This window comes from Vulpes lagopus, chromosome 10 (assembly GCF_018345385.1).
Source record: "Vulpes lagopus strain Blue_001 chromosome 10, ASM1834538v1, whole genome shotgun sequence".
In the NCBI taxonomy this organism is placed as follows: Eukaryota; Metazoa; Chordata; class Mammalia; order Carnivora; family Canidae; genus Vulpes; species Vulpes lagopus.
The window spans coordinates 58,406,202-58,429,785 of record NC_054833.1 but is presented as its reverse complement, the minus strand read 5'-3'; the positions used below and the strand labels follow the sequence as shown (position 1 = coordinate 58,429,785).

At 56.5% G+C, this 23,584-nt stretch overlaps 3 protein-coding genes and 1 long non-coding RNA gene across 9 annotated transcripts; 1 reads left to right on the top strand and 3 right to left on the bottom strand.

Moving 5' to 3' along the window:
• Positions 1–4,121: 4,121 nt before the first annotated feature.
• C10H17orf49 (chromosome 10 C17orf49 homolog) lies at positions 4,122–6,976 on the bottom strand. Of its 3 annotated transcripts, none has more exons than XM_041771727.1 (6): positions 6,816–6,976; positions 6,531–6,625; positions 5,892–5,993; positions 5,064–5,254; positions 4,716–4,820; positions 4,122–4,392 (listed from the first exon to the last, which is right to left on the bottom strand). In XM_041771727.1, exons 1-6 carry the CDS (start codon positions 6,834–6,836, stop codon positions 4,328–4,330), a joined length of 579 nt encoding a protein of 192 aa, XP_041627661.1. In that variant the 5' UTR covers positions 6,837–6,976; the 3' UTR covers positions 4,122–4,327. The 3 variants fall into 3 exon arrangements, with proteins under 3 accessions (XP_041627661.1, XP_041627662.1, XP_041627663.1); XM_041771728.1 differs by having other exon boundaries at positions 4,122–4,388; XM_041771729.1 differs by lacking the exon at positions 5,892–5,993.
• A 201-nt stretch (positions 6,977–7,177) lies between these two features.
• On the bottom strand, positions 7,178–9,067 carry RNASEK (ribonuclease K). The gene is made up of 3 exons (XM_041771730.1): positions 8,678–9,067; positions 7,926–8,002; positions 7,178–7,520 (listed from the first exon to the last, which is right to left on the bottom strand). The coding sequence occupies exons 1-3, from the start codon at positions 8,753–8,755 to the stop codon at positions 7,379–7,381; spliced, it is 297 nt and encodes a 98-aa protein (XP_041627664.1). The 5' UTR covers positions 8,756–9,067; the 3' UTR covers positions 7,178–7,378.
• Positions 9,068–9,070: 3 nt separating this feature from the next.
• Positions 9,071–14,357, top strand: LOC121500196. 4 transcript variants are annotated; one of them, XR_005990330.1, is made up of 5 exons: positions 9,071–9,311; positions 11,976–12,056; positions 12,257–12,333; positions 12,548–12,605; positions 13,751–14,357. It is a non-coding gene; the product is annotated as an uncharacterized LOC121500196 (long non-coding RNA). The 4 variants fall into 4 exon arrangements; XR_005990329.1 differs by having other exon boundaries at positions 12,228–12,333; XR_005990328.1 differs by having other exon boundaries at positions 12,216–12,333.
• LOC121500195 (polyunsaturated fatty acid lipoxygenase ALOX12) lies at positions 10,443–23,110 on the bottom strand. Its single transcript, XM_041771731.1, has 14 exons — positions 22,843–23,110; positions 22,159–22,360; positions 20,969–21,050; positions 20,746–20,868; positions 20,527–20,630; positions 20,110–20,270; positions 19,162–19,305; positions 18,470–18,679; positions 15,903–15,989; positions 15,514–15,683; positions 14,889–15,010; positions 12,282–12,382; positions 11,989–12,159; positions 10,443–11,867 (listed from the first exon to the last, which is right to left on the bottom strand). Exons 1-14 carry the CDS (start codon positions 22,975–22,977, stop codon positions 11,688–11,690), a joined length of 1,992 nt encoding a protein of 663 aa, XP_041627665.1. The 5' UTR covers positions 22,978–23,110; the 3' UTR covers positions 10,443–11,687.
• Positions 23,111–23,584: the final 474 nt, after the last annotated feature.

The window sequence follows — 23,584 nt, the reverse complement described above, 5'->3', positions numbered from 1 at the left end:
GGTGCAGGCAAGAACTCTGAGGAACTGGGAATCCCGGATCACTAGGGATTCAGGACGGTGATGTGGCTTTGGCATGTACGGGGTAATGGGGGGGTCTCTGCTCAGTTTGGAGGTGGGCGTCCACCTGGGGGGACTCCCTTTCCTATCTGGAGGGAGTTGATTTTGTGTTATGGGTTGGTTGAGAGTGCATGCTTATTAGGGGATGTGGACTTAGTTTGATTGTTCTGGGCCCTGGGGTGGGGGTGCGGGGGGAGAGGGCTGCATTCAGAAGGCTTGAGGGGAGTTTGAGGCTTGGAGCTGATTTTGCAGCTCTGTTAGTTTTGGGGATTCTGACACCCATAATTTGGAGACTGTCGTCTTGGAATATGAGGACATCCCACTTGGCGTCCTTGAGGTGGATGAGGGTTTTGTTTGGGGGATTCATAGCCTTTTGGTGTCTATGGATAATCTGATTTCAAGTAGAATAGTCTTGCTGATTTTGGGGTGCAGTCTGTTTTGGGAAGCCATATATGTTTCAAGGTTCAGGTTAGATTTGGGGGAACGTGAAATTCAATTTGGAGGGTTTTTTGTTGTTGTTTTTTAAAAATTAGCTTGAAAAAAAAAATTAGCTTGAGGTGGAACATAATAGGAACCTGGGAGCAAGTTTGAAGGCCTTCTGTGATTGTGGGTCATTGAGGCAGAGCAAAGCTTTATATTTGAATGTTGTGGAAACTTACTTTGAGGGGGGATAGACCTCTGTATGTGTAGATAGATAGCCATGAGGCTTTTTCCAGGGAAAGACACAAGGCAAGGGCCCAAGGTAGGAGACTAAAGTTTTGGGGTGTCCTTATTTTGGGGTGTTTTGTCACTCTCTGGGTGTATTTGTTGAAGGCAAAGTTGATTTGAGGGTTCACTTAATTCAGAGCATGATGCTGGTTTGAGGTGTCCTTTGCTTACAGCCAGCTCCCTCTCACCCCAGAGTCAAGAAATCTCTTTCTTGCCTGAACCCCCAAATACACCCAAGGACTTGAAGGGAGAAATCCGGAAAGGTAATGGGGGCAGCACATCTCCTCTTATTTCTCTGAGGTCTGGATGAATCTGAGGGAAAGAAGGTGGTTTCAGACTCCGAACCCCCATTTCTTAAGGGAGTACACCTCACTTTCCGGGAAAGGGGGGGGCATAGGGTGTCCCTGCTGTCAAGGAAAGACCCCAGACTAGGGTGGTGCTGTTGGAACTTGGGCGAGGGGAGGTGGTGGTGGGGTGCAAGGGGGTGATTCATGTTCCCAGAGTTTCTAGGGTCAGAGCCCCAAACAGAAAGCGGCCAGAGGGCTGGGAATGCGGGCGAGGTGGGTGGGGGAGGGGCTCCCCCACGGCCGCAGGGACGAGGGGGTCAGCCAGGCCGGCCCTGCACGCCTGGGTCCCCGCTCCCTTCGGCTCTCCTCCCCTCTCTCCCTCCCACCGCCCACCCCCCCAACCCAAGGAAAAAAACCTGCCTGTGCAACAGCAATGGCAGATTCCAATCCTCCAGGCTTTCCTTAAACCACCACGGAGACCAGCGGGGGGGGGGGGGGGGGGGGGGGGGGGGAGGGGAGGATCGAGCTTTCCTGCTTCCCTAAGACTGGGGCTATGAGCTTGACCTCCTGGCCCCTAGCCCTTCGAGGAGTGGCCCCCCTCCCCCGTCTGGAAGCCAGGTTTCCTGGACCCCAGCCCCCGAGCGGGGGGGGGGGGGGGGGGGCCTGGAGAGACGGGGAGGAGGAAGGAGGGAGTGACTTCCAAAATTGGCATCGGGACAGAGCAGGGCTGGCGGGAGGCAGGTGAAAGACAGAATTTTCCTGAAAAAACGGGGCTATCTGAGGACCCCAAATTTGGCGTGCTAGTCCAGGACCGTCCTGCCAACATCCTAGATTTTTTTGGGATTTTTTGGGGCCCCCGGGACCCCTCTAGATGGGGTGAGGAATGTAGTGTTGGGGGAATCTGACTGGGGCATTGCAGCTGCCTCTCCCGCCGAGTTGGAGACGGATGGGCTGGGACGGGTTTGGGGGGGGGTGTCCCCAATTCTGACTGGGAATGGAGGAACCCCCTTCTGAGCTCTCTTGTGGGGGTCCTCCCTCCCTAGGGCACTCCCCACTCCCTGAGCCAGCCGAGAGGAAGGAGGCCAGCGATGCGACTGGGGCGGCTCTTTTCTCCTGCACCCCAAATGTGAGGGATGCATCCCAAATTTTGCTCCCTTCAAAATAGGGGACCAGGATCTCAGGGGAGAGTAGCTGAGGTAAGTGGGGAGGGAAGTGTCCCCTGTTTTCAGGAGAGACGTGGCGGTTGGGGGGGAGGTTTGGAGGTGCGTGCTGGGGTGGGGTTGGGCTTTGTCAGTCTTGGAACTGGGGGGATGATTGGAGAGGCTTTCCCCTGTGCCCCTAAACTTCAGTCCCCCAGATGGGAACCAAAGGCTGAGACCAGAAGGCCTCCCAGCACCCCCAGCCGTTAGCACAGTGTTTGATTTGTTTCACCCCCACAAAGGCTCTGCCGAGAATGGGAGCTGGGGGCAGCTGTTCAGTTTGGGGGCGATGGAGGCTGGAGTGAGGAGCAGGAGGCCTTGGCAGGATCTGGTGTGGGACAAATAGGGGTCTCGAGAGGGGGTCTGGCATCCCCCGAGGCCTAAAAAGACTGCTTACACCCACCATCTTAGATCTTTCTGATTGCTAAGAGTTTTGGGGGGTGTGTCGGAAGGGGGGGTGGTAGCGGGTGGAATGGGATGTAGGGGGAAAACTTTTAGGTTTCAGAGGATGTTATTTTGATTTGTGGAAGGGATCCGAGCCCTTGGATTGTGCTTGGTGTGGGGTGCTTTTAAGAATCATGTCCTGGACAGGAGGGAAAGGCTGAGGGAAGGCCCTTGGTGGGGGTGGGGAGAGGCATGTTTGTCTCAGCTTAAACGTGGCTTTCTGGGGTGGGCCCGCCTTCCTGGGCCTGGTGGATGGTCTGATGGGGGTCGTCGCAGGGGGCCGGGCGTGGGTCCTGGGCTGACAGTGGGGGCTGGGGACAGTGCTGGGGGTTGAGTACCTGGCCCCCAGGTCCAGACAGCCCTCTTCCTGGGCCCTGCTGCTCCCCTCTCTCTCTGGTCTCCATTTCCTGCCTTTGGCCTCCATCTTGTGGCAGGCCCAGGGCCCAGGGCGACTTCCGGCCCCCCTCTCCCTACCATGTTCCGGCCCCACCACCTCTGGATTGCCAACTCCCAACCCTGCTGTCCTTGGCCTTGTGTCTCTCCTTGCTTTCTCTTGGGTTCTGACCCAGGGTGGGGAGGGACAGACACAGGAAGCCTTGGGGCCCTGCCTCTGCTGAGTCGGGAGGCAGAATGTTGGCCCCCCACGATCATTCCCGGTTTCCTCTGCCTCTGACCCCACCCTAGGGATCCCCTGAGCAGAGTTCCTACAGAGGGAAGATGGTTCCAGTCTTATCACACTGCCAGCTCACTCCTTAGGCCTGTCTCCCTCCAGGTGCTTGTCAGCTCCTAGCCCTGGTTGCTTGCCCCCGCACCTCCCGCCTGCCCCAACGCTTCTTGGGGCCATGTTTGCCTTCTAAACCTTCCCCAAGTCTCTGCTCTGGGTGGTGGGGGTCTTCCCAACACCATCTTGTGCTCCCTTCCTCTCAGCCCACCCCAGTCCTGCTCCCGCCCCAGCAGCACACTGTGGTTTGTACGGTACTGTGGCCACGTCCAGACCACACTGTGGTGTTAGGGTGAGGGTGGGGGAGGCACCGCTGAGGCTTGGCCCTGAGAGGCTGCCCTGGAGAAGCAACACACAAAACATCCGGGCCTTTTTGTGAGGTAGTGGTGGTGGTGGGGGGGTTGGGAAGCACTGGAAATAGCCCCTCTCAAGTCCCCAGTGCAGCCTTAGGAATACTGACTGCCAGAGATCCTGGGAGTTAGGTTCTGCCTTTGGAGAGCAAAGTAGAGTCTTTGTTGCCCACACCCAGCTCCCCTGGCTCTAGCAGCACAGAAATATTGGCACTGGGAAGAAAGTCTGCCAATATTGGCTGTGCTGCTCTAGGCAGGGTGGTGAGAACTGCGAGGAGGGGCCGAGCCCCTGGGGCTCAGGAGGGAGGCTGTCACCCACCACGCCCCAATAACGGTTATGCCAAACGCACCAGGCTGAGGGAACGATCTTTATTGTTTTCTGTATAAAAAAAAAAAAGTCTGTCAGTTGGAGGTCAGAGAGCTTGGGGCCGATGCTCGCACAGAACTGCAAAGGTGTGCTGCCCCAGCAGCCTCTTGACCTTCTCTCATGCAGACTTGCTCGGAGTCCTGGGCGATCCACAGGTCCAGAGGGAACAGTGACAGGGGTGAGAGGTGGAAGGCTCAGCGAGAGAGCAGAGGGGGGTCAGCAGAGGTCATGAGAAGGCCAGATTCCAGGGTCAAGCTGTCTGGAACAGGAAGCAAAATGGGCCGAGATGGAGCGAGCCCCAAGAATGTTGCCAAGACCACTCCTACCTCCCCAAAGTACCTGGCTTGTTGCTGACCCAATCCCCCCTGCACTGCATACCAGGGAACCTTCTCTTCCGAGGCCTCTGTGCACAGGAGGGGGCTCCTGTGGAGACTCTCCCCTGCTGTCCAAGTGAGCACACCCCGCCCCCCCCCCCCCCCCGCAGCTGGCTTGGGAGTGGGAGAAAGACCCCTACCTTGGTCAAAGCTGAGTCTCCACCCTCCCCTTCAACTGGCCAGAGAGTGAGAGGAGGAGGACCCCTACCCTGGTCGAAGCTGAGTTTCTTGGCTGGAGGAGTTTCACCCAGCCCTTCAATATCCACCAGGTCGCTGTTGGCGTCCGAGTCATTCAGAGCACTGAGTGTCACATCTGGGGGAGTGGGGAGGTGGTAAGCTGGGCTTTAGATTCTCTGACTGCTCCCCAGCTTCCCAAAGCTTCAAGCCCCCACTCCCTCTGACAGCCCAGCAGCTGTCTGGGAACCCTGACAGGGAAAGGAAGAGAGATCTGTCCTTTGACCCAGCCCCCGATTCTCTCCCGAACCTGTGAACTTTTGAACCTTGGACAGGACCTTACCCCCATCCCCCACCCCCGTGGCAGCTCTGCAGCCCTCACCAGCCTTCTGTTTCTTTATGGGAGGGCCCCCGGCCTCAGGGACACTGGTGCTGCTTGGTGGAGGGGCGGCTGGAGGAGGTGACAAGACACTGGATGGCACCTTCTTGGGCCCTTTCTTGGGTGACTCAGCCGGAAGAGGGATGCCAGAGTCTTCATATACCTTGCGCTTCACTGTGGCCTTTATCTGAGCCCTGGAGAGAAGAGAGTGGGTTAGGAAGGGAGTCCTCACAGTGACTTAGGGAAGGGTGGGGAGGGGCAGGGGCAATGGGCCACTCTGAAGGAATCCGGGGGAGCCCCTTCATGAGCATCACCGTCAGGGCCCCACCCCTTTGGCAGGGTTCTCGGTTTCCCCTGAAGCTTTGTGTACACTCAGAACGGACAGAATGTGACGAGTGGACTCCCTGAACCCAGTGCCTCATTTTCTTCTGGGAGAGATGTGCGGGTCTGGAAGGCCACCAGGTAAACCCTGGTGAACTACAGGTAGACTGAGACTTAGGAGGAGATTCTGCTCAACTAGTTCAGAATCACAGCATCCCCAGAAACACTGCAGCAGAATCTCCAAGGAGCTGCATAAACCACCAGGGAACTCCCATCACAGAATTCAATTGTTGGGTATCTCGGGCAACCCCAAAATAAAATTCTTGGAAGGTCCCGGTTACCATAGCATTTCAGTAACTTCTGACCCACTCTTTTATTCTCTTAATCTTGGAGGAGATGCTAACAGAACTAGCAGCGAGGTAGAGTTGGGAGTTCTCAGGAAGAGATGGAAGGCGGGTGCGGAGGAAGAACGTGCCCACCCCCCTTCCTCTGCCGGCCACCCTCCCTCACACTGTCCGTTCCTTGATGACACAGCTGATGTGATTAAGATCGTCCCCAAACCGCTTCACGGCAGCCCTCAGCATCTCTATCTCCGTCTCCGTCCACTTGGCACTGTCAGAGGGGAGAGGGAACAGCGAAAGTGGGAAGAGGGGGGTGTGCGGCCAGCCCACAGGCTGTGCAGGCCACAGCAACCAGCCTCCAACCCCCAGACCCTGGGGCCCCTTCTATGGATCCCTAAAGAGGGCTTCCTTGAAAAGAAAAGAAAAAAAAGCTCTTAACGCCCGGTGGGAATCCTGAGGACCCCCAACCACACCTGTCCCGACAGCCACGTTATAACGAAGAAAGTCTCTCCCCCACCAGCGCGAAGCGGCTGCTGTCAGGGACCGCTGAAGGCAATCCAACCCGCAGGGGTCTTGCGGACAGAACCCCGGTCGCGGTGCGCAGCGCCCGCAGCGGGGCGGAGCGGTGGCCCGGGTCCGGGTCGGGAGCCTCAGGCTGCCGGTGCATCCGTCGCGCCCTCCGCCGACAGGCACTTCTTCGCACCCACTCCGCGCAGTGCCAGGCGCAGGGCGCACTCCCACCTGCCCCTGCCCTAGGGCGAGCGTCCGCGTCAGTGACCGAATCCGCGGCCCGGCCCCGCTCACGTACCCCGCGGGGGAAGAGTCGGCTACGGGATGCAGCTGCATCGTCAGCTCCCCGAGCTTCGTGAAGGCGGCGCCCGCCGCCGAGAAGATCTCTCCGACCTGGGGGCGGGGCGGCGTCACGGGGGGCCGGCGCACACCCCTGCGCCGTCCCGCCCGGAGCCCCTGGCCCCACCCCGGCCGGCTCCCGCCCCTCACCCCGGGCGGAAGAGCCGGCGCCGCCGGCAGGGCGGGGGTTGGGGGCCGCCCTCCCGTGGCCGCCAGGGAGCGCTGTCCGCGAGCGAGGGCGAACCTTGGTGGACGCTGACGTCATGGCCCCGCGCGCCTCCCCACGGAGGAGACGGAGACGCCGCCGCCGCCGCCGCCGCCGCCTCCTTGCCGGGGACCAGGGAGCCGGGCGACCCAGCGGCTCGGGCCCCACCGCAGGAAGTCCCGTCCCTCCCCGTAGCCGATTGGCTCCCTCGGCTGCTCCCCGCCTCCTCGCAGCCGGGACGCGGCGGCGCCCGCCCAGCGAGACCCGAGTGGAAGACCCCGCCTCACTTCCGGTCCGGCCTCACTCCACTTCCGTCGGCGGGTCGGGACTCGGAGGCCGGTCTGCAGCGCCCTCACCCTCCACCCGGTGCCCGTCCCAGTACCCAAGCACAGACACGCGGCTCAGGAGGGCAGCTTCGTTTTATTGTGGACGGACGGGGGACGGCCAGCCCCGGCCTCCCTCCGCGGGGGCCGGAGACCGGAGGACCAGGTGTTCAGTCTCGCCGCAGGGAAACGGGATCCCACGGAGGGCACCGGCATGGGGGCGGGTGGGGAGAGTCCTTAAATAGAGTCGGGAGCTGGACAGGCGAGACGCGACCGTGCCTAGCGCACCATGTATTCCTTGCGCTTGTTGAGCCGAACTTGGCAGAAAGAGAAGCCTCCGAGGAGGAGGTAAAGGCCCGCGGCGATGAAACAGTTGTAGCTGACTCGCTCGTAAAGGTCATATATTTTCTGAGGGTCTTTCCTGGGGGTGGAGATCAGGTAGACCGAGTGTCAGAAGCATTCCGAGCGGCCAGCCTTTCCCGGGCACTGTGGCCAGGCACCATCCCAAGCGCCTGTACACCTATTATTCGAGCTTCCTCCTAACCCTATGGGGTGAGCTTTAAGGTTGCACCCACCGGGCGGCCCGGGGAAGTCAAGTAAACTACCGAGGAAGCCACATCTTGAGTTTTGGGTTTGGGGTGGCTGCTGAGGCCTGACTCCAAAGTGCGCTACGGAGAAAAGCTCCCTGCACGCAGTTCTTCAGCCTCGCGGGGCCCGCAAGCATACTGCCACCTGCAGTTACCTGCCACCTTGCACACCTGCCCTCCAGCCCCGCCTCTGCCACCTCGCAAACGTGCCCCCAGCCCCGTCTCTCCCACCTACTTACTCAAAATCTTTCTCGGTGAAAGGAACGTCCTCGATCAGCACAGCGGAATGGACATTGAAAAAAATTCCGAGCATTATCTGCAAAGAGGTGACGGATAGGTTGCTGAACGCAAGCACCTAACCTGGTCCGCCTCTAAACCCCTCCCACTTCTGTAGCCACAACATCTGGGTCTGGGAGCTACCAGAACGCGCTGGGGTTGGGGTGGCTGCTGCTGGAACCAGGATCAGGGCGTGAGGTGGTGCAAGGGCAGCAACAGTGAGCCACCCGATGATCCTCCTCTCCAGGGGCGTCATTGTCATGGGACAGGGAGGAAGCGGTCAGGGGAAATCAGCACTTCCTAGGATTTCTTCCTAGAGTGGGGCGGGTGATCCTGGGGAAACACGACCCCTCCCCCCACCAGATGCCCATTTGGGGAACAAGCGTCCCCTTTCCGCACTGCCCTCCACTCAGCGAAGGCATCGCTCGAGACCCCAGCTCTTCCTCCTCTAACGGGGGGGTGGGAGGGTGGGGAAGTGTCTCCAGGTTTACCAGCCGTGGTTCGGGCTCCAAGCTCCAGCTCCACCCCCGCCCCCCCGCTCGAGTTCCCCATTTCTCAATCTCGGCTGTCTCGTTCCCCAGCGGCTAATCACCAACCCCCCACCCCCGTCCAGACTGCCTGCTGCTTCCTAAGGCCAGCAGGCTCCCAGCCTTCCGGCCCGCGTCCCCGGGGCCCCCTCGGGCCCGGTCCGGCCCTCGCCGGGCGGTCCCCTCACCAACATGATCACTCCCCAGGCGCTGAGGACGATGCCGCAGGCGGCCAGCTTGGGCCCACAGCACAGGAGCGACGCCATGAAGAAGGGGGCCGGGGATCGCCGAGCTGCGGGCCGAGCAGGAAGGCGGCGAGAGGAAGGCCCGGACAAGCCAGGGAAGAGCGAGCTGGACTCCGGGTCTCGCGCCGCGGAGGACCGGCCGCAGGGAGCTCGGCCACGGGGGCGTGGCCTCCGGCCTCCACCATCGCGCCGGGGTGGGGGGCGCCGGGCGGGGACGGCGGGGCGCGTCCGGGCCCTCCCGGGTCCCCAGCAGGGAAGGCGGTGTGTGAGGCCGAGGCAGCCCCTCAGGAGCCCGTTAGGACCCGTGTAGCGGAGGCGCGGGCATCGTGGGAGCAACGCTTCCCGCTTCTTGTCCCCCCCGCCACCGCCAGGCCGGGATGGAAGGACCCAGCACGTCACGTGACTGGCTCGGGCAAGTCACGTGACGCGGAGCCCGCAAACGCCGGGCCTAGGGCGGAGCGGGTCTGGCGGAGCCCCTGGTCACCCGGGCGACGGGCTCTTAGGTGCTGGGGATCCGAACTACCCGGCTTTCCCGTCAGATACCTTTTTTCGGGTGGTGTCCTGTCATGGGGGCATGGTAAGTGAGACTTGGGGGTTTACCCCGGGAGAGACGCCCCTGTCTCGCGTCTCCGCATCCCTGCCTCCAGACGGAGACGTTGTGAGACCGTGAAAGGATATAGGGACCCCCTGCCCGACGCCGACCGCAGCTGTGGCCGGAGCGCTTTGAAGTTTCACGGGTTCCTGGCATCGGGAGTGCTTAATTAAGTAACTTTGGGGGGGGGAGGGTAAAGATTTTTATTCGTTTGACAGAGAGAGCGTAAATAGGCAGAGGGAGAGGGAGAAACAGGCTCCCCACCAAGCAGGGAGTCTGATGCGAGGCTCTGTCCCAGGACGCCGAGGTCATGACCTCAGCTGAAGGGAGACACTTCACCGCTGGAGCCACCCAGGCGCCCCTAAGTAACATTTTGTTCCCAAACAGGGAATACTGAATTCCAAGTTTTGGATGCAGAATCCAGGAAAAGTGTGGGCTTTAGGAAAAGCGCAGGGAAAGCAAACCCAGAGAACAGGTGGTGAGGGTGAGTGGTCATGCTAAATGTATTGGATAGCTGGGTATGGTCACTTTGCTTCTCTACTGTAAACCAAGGAAACCGATCATAGGTCCTTTGGAAAAGGTGGGGTCCAAGATTTTTAAAAAATATGTATAGGTGGGGACGCCTGGGTGGCTCAGCGGTTGGGCGTCTGCCTTTGGCTGGGGGCATGATCCCAGTTCCGGGATCGAGTCCCACATCAGGCTCCCTGTGAGGAACCTGCTTCTCTCTCTGCCTGTGTCTCTGCGTCTCTATGTGTCTCTCATGAATAAATAAATAAAATCTTTTTAAAAATATGTATGGGTCATCCTCTCCAAAGAAAAAGGTTTCTTTTTCTCTTTAAGATTTTATTTATTGGGCAGCCCCGGTGGCGCAGCGGTTTAGCGCCGCCTGCAGCCCAGGGCGTGATCCTGGAGACACTGGATCGAGTCCCACGTCGGGCTTTCTGCATGGAGCCTGCTTCTCCCTCTGCCTGTGTCTCTGCCTCTCTCTCTCTCTGCATCTCTATGAATAAATAGATAATCTTAAAAAAATAAAAACAGAAAAACCCAAATTTAAAAAAAAGATTTTATTTATTCATGAGACATACAGAGAGAGTGGCAGAGACACAGGCAGAGGGAGAAGCAGGATCCCTGCGGGAAGCCCCATGTGGGACTCCATCCCAGGACCCCAGGATCTCCACGTGAGCCAAAAGCAGATGCTCAACCACTGAGCCATCCAGGTGCCCCTCCAAAGAAAAAGTTTGTATGCTTCATCAGTGAGAGGCAGATCTGTAATAATTATTTCGGGAAGTTGGGTGTTTGAAGAACACAGTTTTGCACTGAGCTTGTTGTACCCATTGTGGTGAGGATAGTGATCACAGCACAGTTGGAAGGGGTCATTTGGGTCCCAAGACCCCAGAACCACACAAAGAGACACTAACAGTGATTAACAACGTTATGGCATTTTGTTTTGTTCATTTATTTTATGTACATCGTTTATTTTATTTTATTTTATTTTATTTTTTTTATGTACATCGTTCTTAAACAGGTTGTGAGAGAGAACTTGGATCCAGAGAAACACATAGACCCCAAGATACTACAGAGGCTGGGAAAGTGGCCTTGGGACATGAATTTTATGTCTCTTTTTCTTGAGACTGGGGAAGGATTACTCAAGGATTTTGGGGGGGTGGGGGGCGGTAGGTGTGTGAATAGGGGGAACAGAGTGGAGGGAGAGTTGCCAAAGCAGAGTCAGGAAGTTTTAGGTTGGCCACCATGTCTAGGTCCTGGGAAAGGAGAGTTAGTTGAGGTAGTTGATTTATGCAAGAAATCTTCTGTGTCCCACCTCTGATCATTCTCTGGATGTTTGGCAAGTAGGATCAGTGCCTCAGGCTAGTGCGAGGTAGCCCTGTGCAAATACTGCCCCTGAGGGTCAAATCCAGCCCACAGCCTATGCTTGTCCCTCTAGAAGAGCACGCGTTCTGTTTGCATATTTAAATGTTTGGAGTAAACCAAAAGAAGAGTTATTTTGTGACACGGGCAGTTCATACTTTCATATTTTACTGCTCATAAAGTTTTCCAGGAACACGGTCACACTCATGCACTTACATGTCATCTGGGGCTGCTTTTCTGCTCTATCAGGGGAGGGGAAGTAGTTGTGACAGAGACTGTGGCCTACAAAGCCTAAAATATTTATTATGTGGCCCTTTACAGAAGAGGTTTGCCGCCCTACCCTGGGCTAGTGGCATACTGACTAGGGGATTTGGTTGGGGGAGAAAATAGAGTGTTAGCATCAGAGACTTTGGAAACCGTGACGTTCGAGATGGGCATGTGAGCCCCAGAGCCGATCTGAAGTTTTGTGTGTGTGTTGGGGGGATACTGCGGGGCTCAGATAGTGACACTATTCTCTATGCGGCTGGGTTTCAGGTAATCATAGGGCAGGTCGAGCTGCTCATTCCGGGCTGTAATCTCTCTTTCTAGGTTTTCCAAATCTGTTTGGAATTGGTTTAATACAGCCTTGGCCTTGGGGCTTGAGAAATACTTTTCTTTGTGATGTCCCAGAGGCACCTAGGAAAGGAAAAAGGATCAGTCAGTTCCTAGTCTGGAGGCAGAAGTGTGTAGAGCCAGACTCTTCACTTTGATTTCCCTTCCAACTGTAATTTCCCTTTTTTCCAGGGTCCCCTCTTACCATGTCTGGCTGGCGGCGACCCAGATGCCACGTGATGGTCATTTGAAGACAAGCCTGTCGGACATCAGGTAGTGAGCCCATCACTGTAGCCATTTTCACCTCTTCCTTGGTGGTGGGTGGGGGCATCCGCATTGTGCATGGGGCATTAGGGACCCAGGCATACCAGTCCAGCTGGGGGAAGAAAACTGCAACCCTAGGATCCTGATCCTTATGATTTGAACCCCAAGCTTTCCCTTCAGAATCCCCAGGGCCAGACACTTGCTTTCAGGAACCTGGACTTTCGGCTGTCCTACCTGGCCCTGGTTGATGGCCCCGTGCTGAGCAGTGCATGTGAAGATGCACATGGTAAGGAAGTGGCACAGTTGCTTCCGGGACTGGAAGGAGATGGGGAAACCTGGCAGAGAGGAACGGGATTTAGAGGCTCCAGTGTGAGAAGAGGGAAGTGATGTCTACACGAGTTGGGTTTGAACTGCGTGGGTCCATTTTTATGCGAATTTTTTATTGTACATGAATGTATTTGCTCTTCCTTATAGTTTTCTTCATATTTTCTCTTCCCTAGTTCATTTGACCATATGTGAGCATGCAAGATACGGGTGAATTGACTCTTTATGATCTTGGTAAGGCTTCCAGTCAATAGTAGGCTCTTAGTAGTTTTTTTTTGTTGTTGTTGGTTTTTGGTGGGGGGAGGTCCAGAGTTATTTGCAGATTTTTGACTGCTTGGTGTGTTGGGGAAGGGTCTGTGCCCCAAATCATCCCTCCTTCCTGCATTGTTTGGGGGTCAACTGTATTTTAGCATTGATGGGTATTTGTTCATTTGTTTATTTATTCAAATATATTTGCATTAGACCTGGGTTTCAATTCAGGTTCAAGCAATATAATTTGGGTGCCTTCGCCCAATTACTTAATCTCTCCCTGAACTTCCATTTCTTCACCTATAAAATGTGGATGATATCCACTTTATAAATGAGATACTATACTGAAATCACCTAGTATATAATAAATGCTCCATAAATAATAATTATTGTGGAGGGGCTGGGGGCTGAAAAGTCTGAGTGATTGAATATCTTCTGCCTCAAAAAGTGGTTAAGAAGTTAGGGATAGGGATGCCTGGGTGGCTTCGTGGTACAGCAGCTGCCTTTGGCTCAGGGCGCAATCCTGGCCCTGGGATCGAATCCTGCATCGGGCTCCCCATGGGGAGCCTGCTTCTTCCTCTGCCTGTGTCTCTGCTTTTCTCTCTGTGTCTCTCGTGAGTAAATAAGTTTTATTTATAGGAGGGACATTTCCTCCTATTCCCAAAAGGGGATTGTAAGTGCCTGAGTTATAAAGTGATGAACAAGAGAAATCACATATTCATAGTGTCACATGCAAGAGAAACTTTCCACAAAGGTTATCTCGGGCAACTGATTTTTATAGTGGAGGTGGTGACTCCGAGAGCCACTAATTCTATCGGTTAAGTGGAAGAAATATAATCAGTCCCTTTCTGTAGATTTAAAAGAAAGAAAGAAAGAAAAAAAAGACCGGAGAGAGAAAACTGCTTGTCAGGATCGCATAGTTGGGAAGAGGCCAAGGCTGACCTTGAATTCAGGTTCCTGACTGCTGCTCTCAAGCTGTTTATAATTCAGTGGATTTCCTCTAGAAAGGCTGTTGGGAAAATTAGGCAAAGTGCACGATGAGAACCGAGGGGGGTGGAGACAGAGAGGATGAGAGGCAGTTGGAGATTAAAGCTGACATATGAATGTTTATTTTTGTTTCCCAAATGTAGATAGTGGCTGTGGAGAAGAGGAGCAGGGAGAGCAAGGAAGAGGCGTCTTCTGGGGGCATGTGGGACCTCAGGGACGGTTCTGAGACGTGCAAGGCAGAGTTTGGTCCCAGGAGGGTGAGTGCAGGCATTGGTTTATTGCTGGCCGCATCCCCGGGCCTGGCCGTAGTGGCCCTCTGGTTCATAAATGTCTGCAGTTGTCCCACAGAGGTAGAGGTGCTGGCATGATGAGTGAGGGGCAGCACAGGAGGGATGAGAAAGGCTGTTTCTTCCCCAGAGGTGAAAATGCAGGTGGGGTTGCTCACAGTGGCGGCTAGATCCCAGCCAAGGGGAGGGGAGGTAAGATTGGTCCCAAAAACCTGGCCCCTTGGGACGCCTGGGGGACTCAGGGGTTAAGCATCTGCCTTTGGCTCAGGATGTGACCCCCGGGGTCCTGGGATCGAGTCCTGCATTGGGCTTCCTGCTTCTCCCTCTGCCCGTGTCTCTGCCTTTCTGTGTGTCTCTCATGAATAAATAATACAATCTTAAAAAAAAATAATAAAGAAATGTGGCACCAAGCAGCTCTGCAGGGAGTTCCGGTTTGTGCCAGTGCTTGTACGGTACTGATCTTGTCCTGGAGGTGACTATACTGTGGGAAATGTGCAGTGTACCCAGAATGTGTGGTGTGTGTGTGTGTATGTGCATGTGTGTGCTGGACAGTAGCAGGCAGGAAGGGAAGGAAGGGAAAGCAGCATTGACATCATGTGTTTTGGTGGAAACTCCTCACATTTATATACATCCTCACAAGGGAAAGCAGACAACCATGAAAAGAACACAAGCCCCAGCAGAGCCTGGGTGGATCCTTCACTGGTTGTGGTTCTGGTCTTCTTGGACCCCGTGCTCTGGTGAATTAGGGTTATCTGTGACTCGGGCTAGGGGGTGGTGGTAAAGGTTGATGGCCAGGGTGTCTGAGCAGGACAGCCCCTGTATATCTAAAATAGTCTGGAGTCTTAGGAGGTGGGAATGGAATTCAGATGCTTTGTCCCTGGCTGGAGAGAGGGGTGTGATAAGGGATTGGGGTCCTGAGCCCAGGGCGACAGGACTGAGAAGGGGCTCAGGGCAGAGTGTCCCAGGGGCTCCCATCTCTGAGGAGGGATCCTACCTCGCTCCTGGGCGTGGCACAGCCCCACCTCCGTGATCTCCCGACACCAGGCCTGCAGCTCAGAGTCCCCTCTCACGATGTCATCCCGGTGGTAGAAGAGGTGGACAATGCCCTCCACGTACCTACCCAGAGGAGTAGGCAGGTGAGCTCCTTGAGAGAAGAATGCGCCCACCTCCCAGCTCCACACCTTTCCTGCAGCCTCTGCCCGGCTGACTCCCACTGGATCTGGGAACAGATCTTACAAGACTTGTTTTGGGGGATGTTCCCTAGGTCTCTCTAAACACTGATTTAGAAAGGAAGGAAACATTTTAAGAATTAGTTTTAAGAATTTTGGACCCATGGCTGAAAAGCATTCTTTCCATCAAAATCTCTGACTCCACCAGACTCCAGGGTTTACCCACCCACAGCTTCATCTATCTGCACTTCCTGTTTCACCATCCCCATCCTTAGATCCTCCCCATTGCCTCCTGACTTCCTGTCTCCCCAGGGTTCAAATCCTGCCCTTCCTGTCCAGACCTTCTTGTTTCCTGTGGATTTTGGCACCAGGCTGACCTCAGGTCAGGTCAGAGCCCCACTCTCCCCCGCCCTGGCGCCCCTCCATCTCTCAGTGGCCACTTTCACCCACTGGGCAATGATCCCCCAGAGCCGTAGAGCATCGTGGGCATAGAGGGCACTTGGGATCCCCAGCAGGCCCCGGTCAGCCAGGTCATCAGGAGGACAGAGGGAACGGTAGGTCAGCTGAGCCATGGCCCGACGGAGCAGCTGCACATGGCCCCCTCCACCCGTGCTCACCACCTGGGACGACAATGAGCAGAGGCCATGAGAGAACAGATGGAGCATAGTGTACAGGGCTCAGAGGCGGGGCTTCACAGAATGACAGTGTAGGGGGACAGGCTCAGAGTTTGAGACAGTTGAGACTGATTTTCCCACAGTCTGGGCTCCTGAAAGTGGCAGGAGGTCACAGACAGCCGGGTGATTAGTGTCCCCACCCCCTAGCACCCTAAGCCTCCTCACCTTATCGAATATTCCCCCTTCTGAGATGAGCTGAGTTCTGGCCCGCGTGTTGATCTCCATGGTGTAGCGGATATGCGGGATCAGGAGCTGAGGTGGAGGAGGCCAGAGGGGCTGGTTACGAAGGCCACGCTGGGCCCTTGGTCATGGGGCATGGCACCCTCCCTGGTGGCCTTGTCCCCTCTAGAGGCTTGTGTGCTGCTGCCTAGACAGGCCCATCTGCTGCTTGGATCAGTCCCACCTGTGCTTTTTACTGCAGAGCACGGTGGGCTCTGGCACCAGGCTGACCCAGGTTTCAGTCTGTACTAACTTTGGGGCTCATCCAAGGTCACAGACCCCCTGAGTATTCATCTGTGTCATTTCCTGTCCCTCACCTCTGCCACTGACTGGGGGTGACTACAGGGTTGAGCTGGTTTGGAGCCTCCCACGTGGGAGCCGTTACCACGTTATTGTTCCCACCTCGAGTGTGGGTGTTCTCCAACATCACCCCCTTCTTATCCTCCTTTATGTTACTGTCATTCACGTCCTCACAGCTGGGCAGCCTCTGTGCTCTGTTAGCAAAGCCCCACCTCCATCCTCTGGCTGCTTCCCTGTTGGGGCAGGGGTGGTGGTGGCGGTGTGGACACAGGACACGTACCTTCTTGGGGGTGGGTTCTGAGTCACCTGCAGGAGCCACTCGGAGCTGCCTGCTGACGCTACACCTACCCCGACCCCCAGCTGGGCAGTTAGATCCCTCTACTTTTAATAGCTTTAACAAAGAGCCTTTTATTCACTTTTTAAAAAGGCTATCTGATCCTCTCATCTATTTCCTAGATCTGAAACTATTCTGTTTTATTTACACCTGGTTTATGTGCCACTGTCGTGCAGTGTTGCTATTTATCTGAGGTGTAGATGCTGCACACAGGGAAGGGCCCAAGTGGTGCCTTGGGTGGCAAGATATCAAAGCAGCTCACATTGGTCTGAAGCTTTCCAGAAAGTTCCTGAAGGACACTGAGTGTCCTAGAAGGCCCAGAGTCCACAGGAGGAGAGCGGATACCTGAGGACAAACAACCCCTAATAACAGTAGCAGTAACTGCAAGAACTAAAGTGTTCAATAGCTTTTACTTGGTGTTCCGTGGTTATGTTCTGTCGTTCTGTCCTTTCATGACCCCACGATGGAGCTCCTGCAATCCCCATTTAGAGATGAGGGCACCGAGCCAGCATCTGGGAGGTGCTGAGGTCACGATTCCAGATGCGCTCTGCGGCATCCAAACCAGAGCCTGCACATGGAACCTCTGTGACCTGAGCAGGCTGCATACTCTCCTGCGGGACTGGTAACAACTCTGTCTGCCATGGGGCAAGGTTGTGGGGAGCGGATGCTGGTGGGGACAGAGCTGACCTAGTGACCGGGGATCTCAAGCACAAACCGAAGCCCAGCCTATCCCAGATGAGCAGAGGATGGTGATGCAGGAGCACCATGACATCCGTAAAATCCAAGATTCTGCTGTGCACATTGGTCCCCATCTTGGGTGTGTTATCCTAGGCTTGGAGAGGCCACACATGGCTACTAGTGGCCAGGTTTGGGGGCTCAGGAAGCATTCAGCTGAAGCCCCCAGCTGCAACTCATGTGCATGGCCTGCCATTGTTCCAGTTGCTTGTACTTAACACGGAACCCCTCATCTTTGCTTCCAGACTGGCTCTTCTCCTGACTGTCCTGTTTCTGATAATTACCCTGGTTCCCACGCTTGCATCAGTTTTGTCCCTTCTCTGCCACGTCTCTTTCTTGAAGTGTTGTCAATGTTTCAAGAACACTTTTTTAAGCACCCATAAGTCTTATTTTGCTGTCTTCTGCCTGGCAATGGATACTCGACTCACTCTTTTATAAAATTTCAGTATTTCTAGGTCATTACTGTACCCCTGCCTGGTGGGTTCCTGGGTGCTACAGGAGCCTGGACCTCTGGCCTCTCTCTCTCCAGTCTGAAACCCAGGCACGCTGCAGCTGCAGTTCCCCTGTCTCCACCAAGTGTTTGATTCCTTTTTCCTTTTCATTCTGATCACCTTGCCAGTGCCTGTCTTCCTCCACCTGTCTCCTGGGCAGGTATAAGTAGCCTGCTGGGGTGTGCCGCCGGCCTTTTGACCTGTTCCCACTTATCAACCTCCTCGATTGGGGGAGAACATTCTCCATCAATTCTATGGTGTTTGTAGACTGTCTCCTGTGGTTTCGAATTCTCGTTCCAGATATTGGTCTCTGGATGGTTCTCACAGGCATCACTTGTCCTCCTGGCTAAATAGAGAGCCTCCTAACGCAGGAACAAGACTGTTGTTTTACAAACAACATTGTGGCTATTACTCCAGGCCCATTGCTAGATCATCGGCCCTCCAAGAATTTCAGAGGGCTCCGCAATAAGATGTCCAGAAGGAATGGTCAGTGACTCGACTTGTACTTTAAGTTTTAGGGTACACAGTCTTCCTTCTCGTCCCCCTGCTTTTTTTCACAAACTGATAGAGATATGTTGTTGCAATATCTTTTGATATCGGGCTGTTTCCTCTCTCTGGGGTGTGACCTAGGACCCAGAGGGTGGAGGATATACCTTGAAGACAGGGTGCAGCCCCGGGAGGCACCTCATGGTGGCCACAGCCATGACCTCGGCCACCAGATGAGTGTTTAGCAGGTGATACTGGAGCTGGTGCAGTTGGAAGTCTGAATTTCGGACCCAGACCTTTGCCAGGAGCCAGGCAAGTGGGGGGTCTGAGGGCAGGAACAGCGGCGAGGTGGGGGAGCTGGGGCCAGGAGGCTGGATCTGCAAACATGAAATCAAGCCGCTAATTGAACTTCTGCTTTATGGGTGCCATTCTGCTCAGCATTCCGGGGGAACTGCGGATGAGTAAGGCTCCAGAGAGATTAGAGCGTTTCTCAAACCATGTTCCCAAACCAGCAACAGCAGCACTTTGGGACTAGTTAGAAATGCACATGCTCAGTCCCCACCCCAGACCTCCTGAATCACTGTGGTGCCCCCTAAAGTTTGAGAGCCACTGGGTGGCTCAGTCTTTGGGTGAGACTCCAAAAGGCCCTTATGACTCTTGAGCAGAACAAGACCTTCCAGTTGGGTGAGTCAGGGGAAACCAGACTGCAAGCAGACAAAGAGGGACAAGAAGACAGGTCTTACTGTGTAAGGATGGAGTTTGGGAGCTAGGAGGCAGGGGGCTGGACCCCCGGGAGCAGAGGTTGGGGTGAACAGAGAGTGGTGTGTGTGTGTGGGGGGGGATGCCCAGGGCACCTTACTTGGATAAGCATGGGCAGCAGCTTCCCATTGGGTTCCATCTTCAACAGGACGAGGGGGGCAGCCAGGTACTGCTTCTCTCCCCGGATCACGTTGGTTGGAATTCCATCCAGCAGGATGAAGTCAGCCTCGAACAGAGAACCATTCTGGGGAGGGGAGGAATGTGCCTATGGTCAGAGCTGAAAGCGCACCTCAGGGCCAAGGCAAAGGAGGAGACATTTATCTAGCTTCTTGCCATCCTCATGGTCGGTACCAGAGTCCTGTTGGCAGAACTGGAGCATCTGGTCCGATTCCTCTCATTGTATCTAGTGAGTAAACAAGCAGCACGCATGGTGGCAGATCTGGGTTTGGAACTGGGCCTGCTTGTCTGGTCTGTGCTACAGGGATTGTAAGCTGTCCTTTTGTAAAGCTGGCTGGTCCCCCTCGCCATCCCCCTTAGTGGTCTGCTCCTTGTGTGTGGCCCCCACCAACTCAGCAAACAGAACTCTTTCGCTTCCTCCCCAAGTCTCCTCTTCTGCTGAGTAATCCCCAGAAGGCCCCCCAACTACCTCGACCACTGAATCCAGCGCATGCCTGCACCTGGTCGCATCCAGCTTGTCTCTTCCAAACCCAGCTCTCCTCTGGGAAACCTCCCCAGGTTTGCACACCTGACAGCGCTTCCTCCACCTTTCTCCCCGCCCATGATGCTGGTGTTGGGAGTACGGACATCAGCCAGGGAATGTCACTGTCCCTACTAACATCTCTGACCCTACCTGTGCCCTGGGAATTCATCCCTCCATCCTGGGAGCTCCTTTTACTTTCCCTGTATGCCCTGTGTCATCCCTAGGCTTTTCCAGCACAGGACTCTGCACCTAGGCACCATGGGTGACCAAGCCTCCCTTCCCCTGACTTACCTTTGGTCCCTCCCCTTCACCACTTCTCCCCACACAGCACAGGGTGGGAGGAAGTACCTGGAGCTCTCTCTCCAGCTGGGCCCGAAGTGCCTCCATCCCTGGGGGCAGCACTAGACGGGAGGGCAGGCAGGCAGAGCGTCTCAACAGCATGGGGTTGGCGCCATTGAGGAACTGGTAGCCAAAAAGTTCATCATCCTGCCAGCACTGGTGAACCTTCTCTGTGGGGTCAGGTGGAGTGCAGGAGGGGATATTTATCACAGCCCAGATGCCCCTCTCCTCCAGGCTCAGGGGGCCCAGGCACATGACCCGCGGGGCCCCGGCACACGACCGCCCTGTCTCCAGCCTCTGGCTTTTCATTCTGGAGGCCTCATAAGGCCTCAGGTGGGAAGGAGTCATGGGGGGCTGTCAGGTGTGAGGGTCGGGTCATCAAAAGGGGCCATCAGGGATGTATAGAGACCTGGGGCAACCACTGACCAGCCAGGATGCTCTTCTGGCCCCAGAAGATCTGATCAAAATCCTCCAGGTGGTTCCAGGAGCTCAGTAGAGTGTAGATGCGTTTGAGGACCATCTCCAGTGCCCTAGGACAAGTGTGGAGACGTGAAGCCAGTCGCTGACCCCTCAGGCCCTCACTCTTGACCACCATTCTGGGACCTCCTGGTCCCGTTCTGCTCTGAGTGCCGGGCTTTTCCTCACCCCGCCTTCAGTGCCCACTCGAAGTCCAGCCTCTTGTCCTCATGGAATCTCATATTTGGAGGCAGATCATCCTGACACCCGGCTGCAATCGTCAGGGGCAACCCCTCCTTCCAGGTGTCCCAGCTAGGAGATGGGGACCAGTCTTCAGGAAGGGTATCTGGGTCAGTGGGGGGGGGGCTGGGGAAGGGGGGACTGTGCCGGGGGCTAGTGGGCCAGCACTCACCAGTACAGCTTTTGTCTTTCCTTCAGTTCTTTCTCTCGATGCTTCTGGAACACATCCAGTGCATTATCTCCTGCCAGGCGTGCTGGGGGGACAGTAAAAGGATTGGCCACAGCGATCTGTGTATCTGTGTGGTCCAGTACTCTCCCCATCTCGTAGTCGGAGCCGGAGTGCTCAGTGCTGCTCTGTTTCTGTGCCTCACTCCACTGTTCACCCAGACACTGGCATCCCATCTCGGCCAAGTTGGCCCTCCTGGTTTCTCTGCCCTCAGTGCTCATCCCTTGCCTTAAGACAAAAACCTGTCGTTTTGTCACCCTTTCTTGTTGATTTTCCTTTCCTGCCTGAGCCTATTTCACCAATAGCTATGGTTGGATTAATCACCTTAATTAGGCTGATAAGATCTTAATCACACATGTGACCACACCCAGGTCTACCATCAGTTGCTCCCTTAATTTCACACGTCCTGAACCTCACCTGTCACACCTCCCACTGTCCTCCAAGGAACAGCTGTGTTGACTTTCTCTATATGAGCTCACCTTTCTCCATTTACCATCGTCGTCTGTCCTTGTGGATGTGTTCCTGTCCCTCTCTGTGCCTGTGCTCACCTGCAGCAAAGTCCTATCTTCCACCTTTCCATCGTCACCGTCATGGCCCTCGTCTGTCTCTGGATTCATCTCTTGTTTCCCACAGCAACACATTCTGTATTGTCTGTCTTCCTTCGTCCCCGCCCCGCTGTGGGGGTGCGCCCTGTCCCACACAGCCGGTTTTCCCAACCAAGGCCGCTGTCTGGCTCACACTGTTTAATGCCTTGCTGTAGCTGCCACCTGCTCAGGGTCCCCCAGCTCCTGCTGCATGTGCCCCCCTTACTGTACCCACCCTCACCTGTCCAGCCACACAGATCTCCCTCCCACTGTCACTTGGCTCTGTTTTCTATCATTGCTACCGCCCCCAGGTCCGTCCCCTCGTTGGAAGAGGGCATCTCCGGATCCTGTCCTTCCATCTCAGGCTCCCTGGCAGCCCTTCATCTGGGTGTAACCCTGGGGCTGTACAGCGTTGCCCCTGATCCCTGCTTGCTTCCCACTGCATCTGCCCAGCACTTGCTTTTTCCAAGCCCCTGTGACTGTCCCCTGCCAGACCCCACTCCACCCGCGGGTCTGCAGTCCCTGTACCCGAGTCCCCGCCCCTGCCCTCACCGGTGCCCTCGGGCAGGCTCAGCACGCCCTGGCCCTGCACCCATTGGTAGCAGGGGAAGGCGGCCTCCTCGGAGGCTCCCGGGCCCCGCACCGTGATGAGGTCGCAGAACCAGGCGTCGTCCACCAGGGAGTGGTGTTTGCACAACTTCACGAACTGCAGGGGCCCCAGGTCCTTGGGAATGTCGAGATCAAACTCCTCCTCCTGTGGGGACCGCGACCAGCGACTCTTAGTAGGGACCCAGGACAGGCCATTGGAGTGGGCGTCGGTGGTACCTTTGAGGAGCCCCCGGAGACAGCAACCCTGCTCCCTGCTCAGGACACCTCCGCACGGGGTAGGGGCAGGGTGGGCAAGGACCAACGCCCGCAGGGCCTGCACTTGGTGACTGGGTATCATCACCATCATCCACAGCGGGTCGTCCCTGAGCTGTCCCCGCGCCCTCTGAGCAGCCTCTGAACGGACCGCCGCTCCCGCAGTGACAGGGCTCTGGGGTCACTGCGGGAAGCGTCGGGGCCTGCAAGGACCAGGTCGGAAGGGAGAAAGGGCTGGAGCCCATCCCCAGCCGACTCCTCCCCCCCCCCCCGCCCCTGGCACGTCCCCGCCGGCCGCCTGGGTACCCCCCAACCCCCGCTCCGCCATCCCGCCACGAGCCGAGGTGGGGGGGCTACCCCCCCGCGGCCGCTGACCTGACCCCGCGCCGGCCGCAGCTGCAGCTCCAGCTCCGCGTCCCCGCGCGCCCCGACCAGCCAGAGCTGCACGCGGTTATGCGAGCCTGAGAAGAGCCAAGCCCCGGTGGCCACGCGGACGCAGTAGCGGCCCATGGCCCCGGCGGCTCGGGCAGGAGCGGGGGCCTGCGCGCTCTGGGGATCGCCCGGGGCCGCCGGCGGGTGTCGGAGCGCCTTCGGGCCAGCTGCGGGCCTTTAAAGATGGGCCTGCGTCCCCGCCCTCCTCACCGCTCTCGGGCGCTCCCCAGTCTCCGCCCCAGACGAGCCCGAACCTGCGGCGGTGGAGCCGGCTGGGGGGCAGGGAGGGCCCGGCCTGGGCGTGGCCGAGAGGATGGAGGCCCCCAGCCTGGGGTTGGGGGGAACGGTCGTGGGCCCCGGGTTGGAGGCAGCGAGAATGAGGATCCAAGCTGTTGGGAAAGCAGGAGGAAGAGGGGGGTACGGGGGTCTTCCAAATGAGGGAGTGGCCTGTTTTCTGGGCTGGCACCTGGGGAAGGCTGGTCTGGGAGGCCGCGCTGGGCCCGCAGCGCCCCAGGAAGGCCTTTGGCTCCTGCAGGAAATCCCCAGGGGTTTCCTAAAGCCTAGAAAAAGTAGCAGCTCAAAGCCCAGTGTCACACAAGCTGGCTTTGGGACCCTAGGTACTCCAGAAACTGAGACAGCCCTCACGGGCAGGGCAGCAAAAGCTTCTTTTGTCCTACTTTCATAG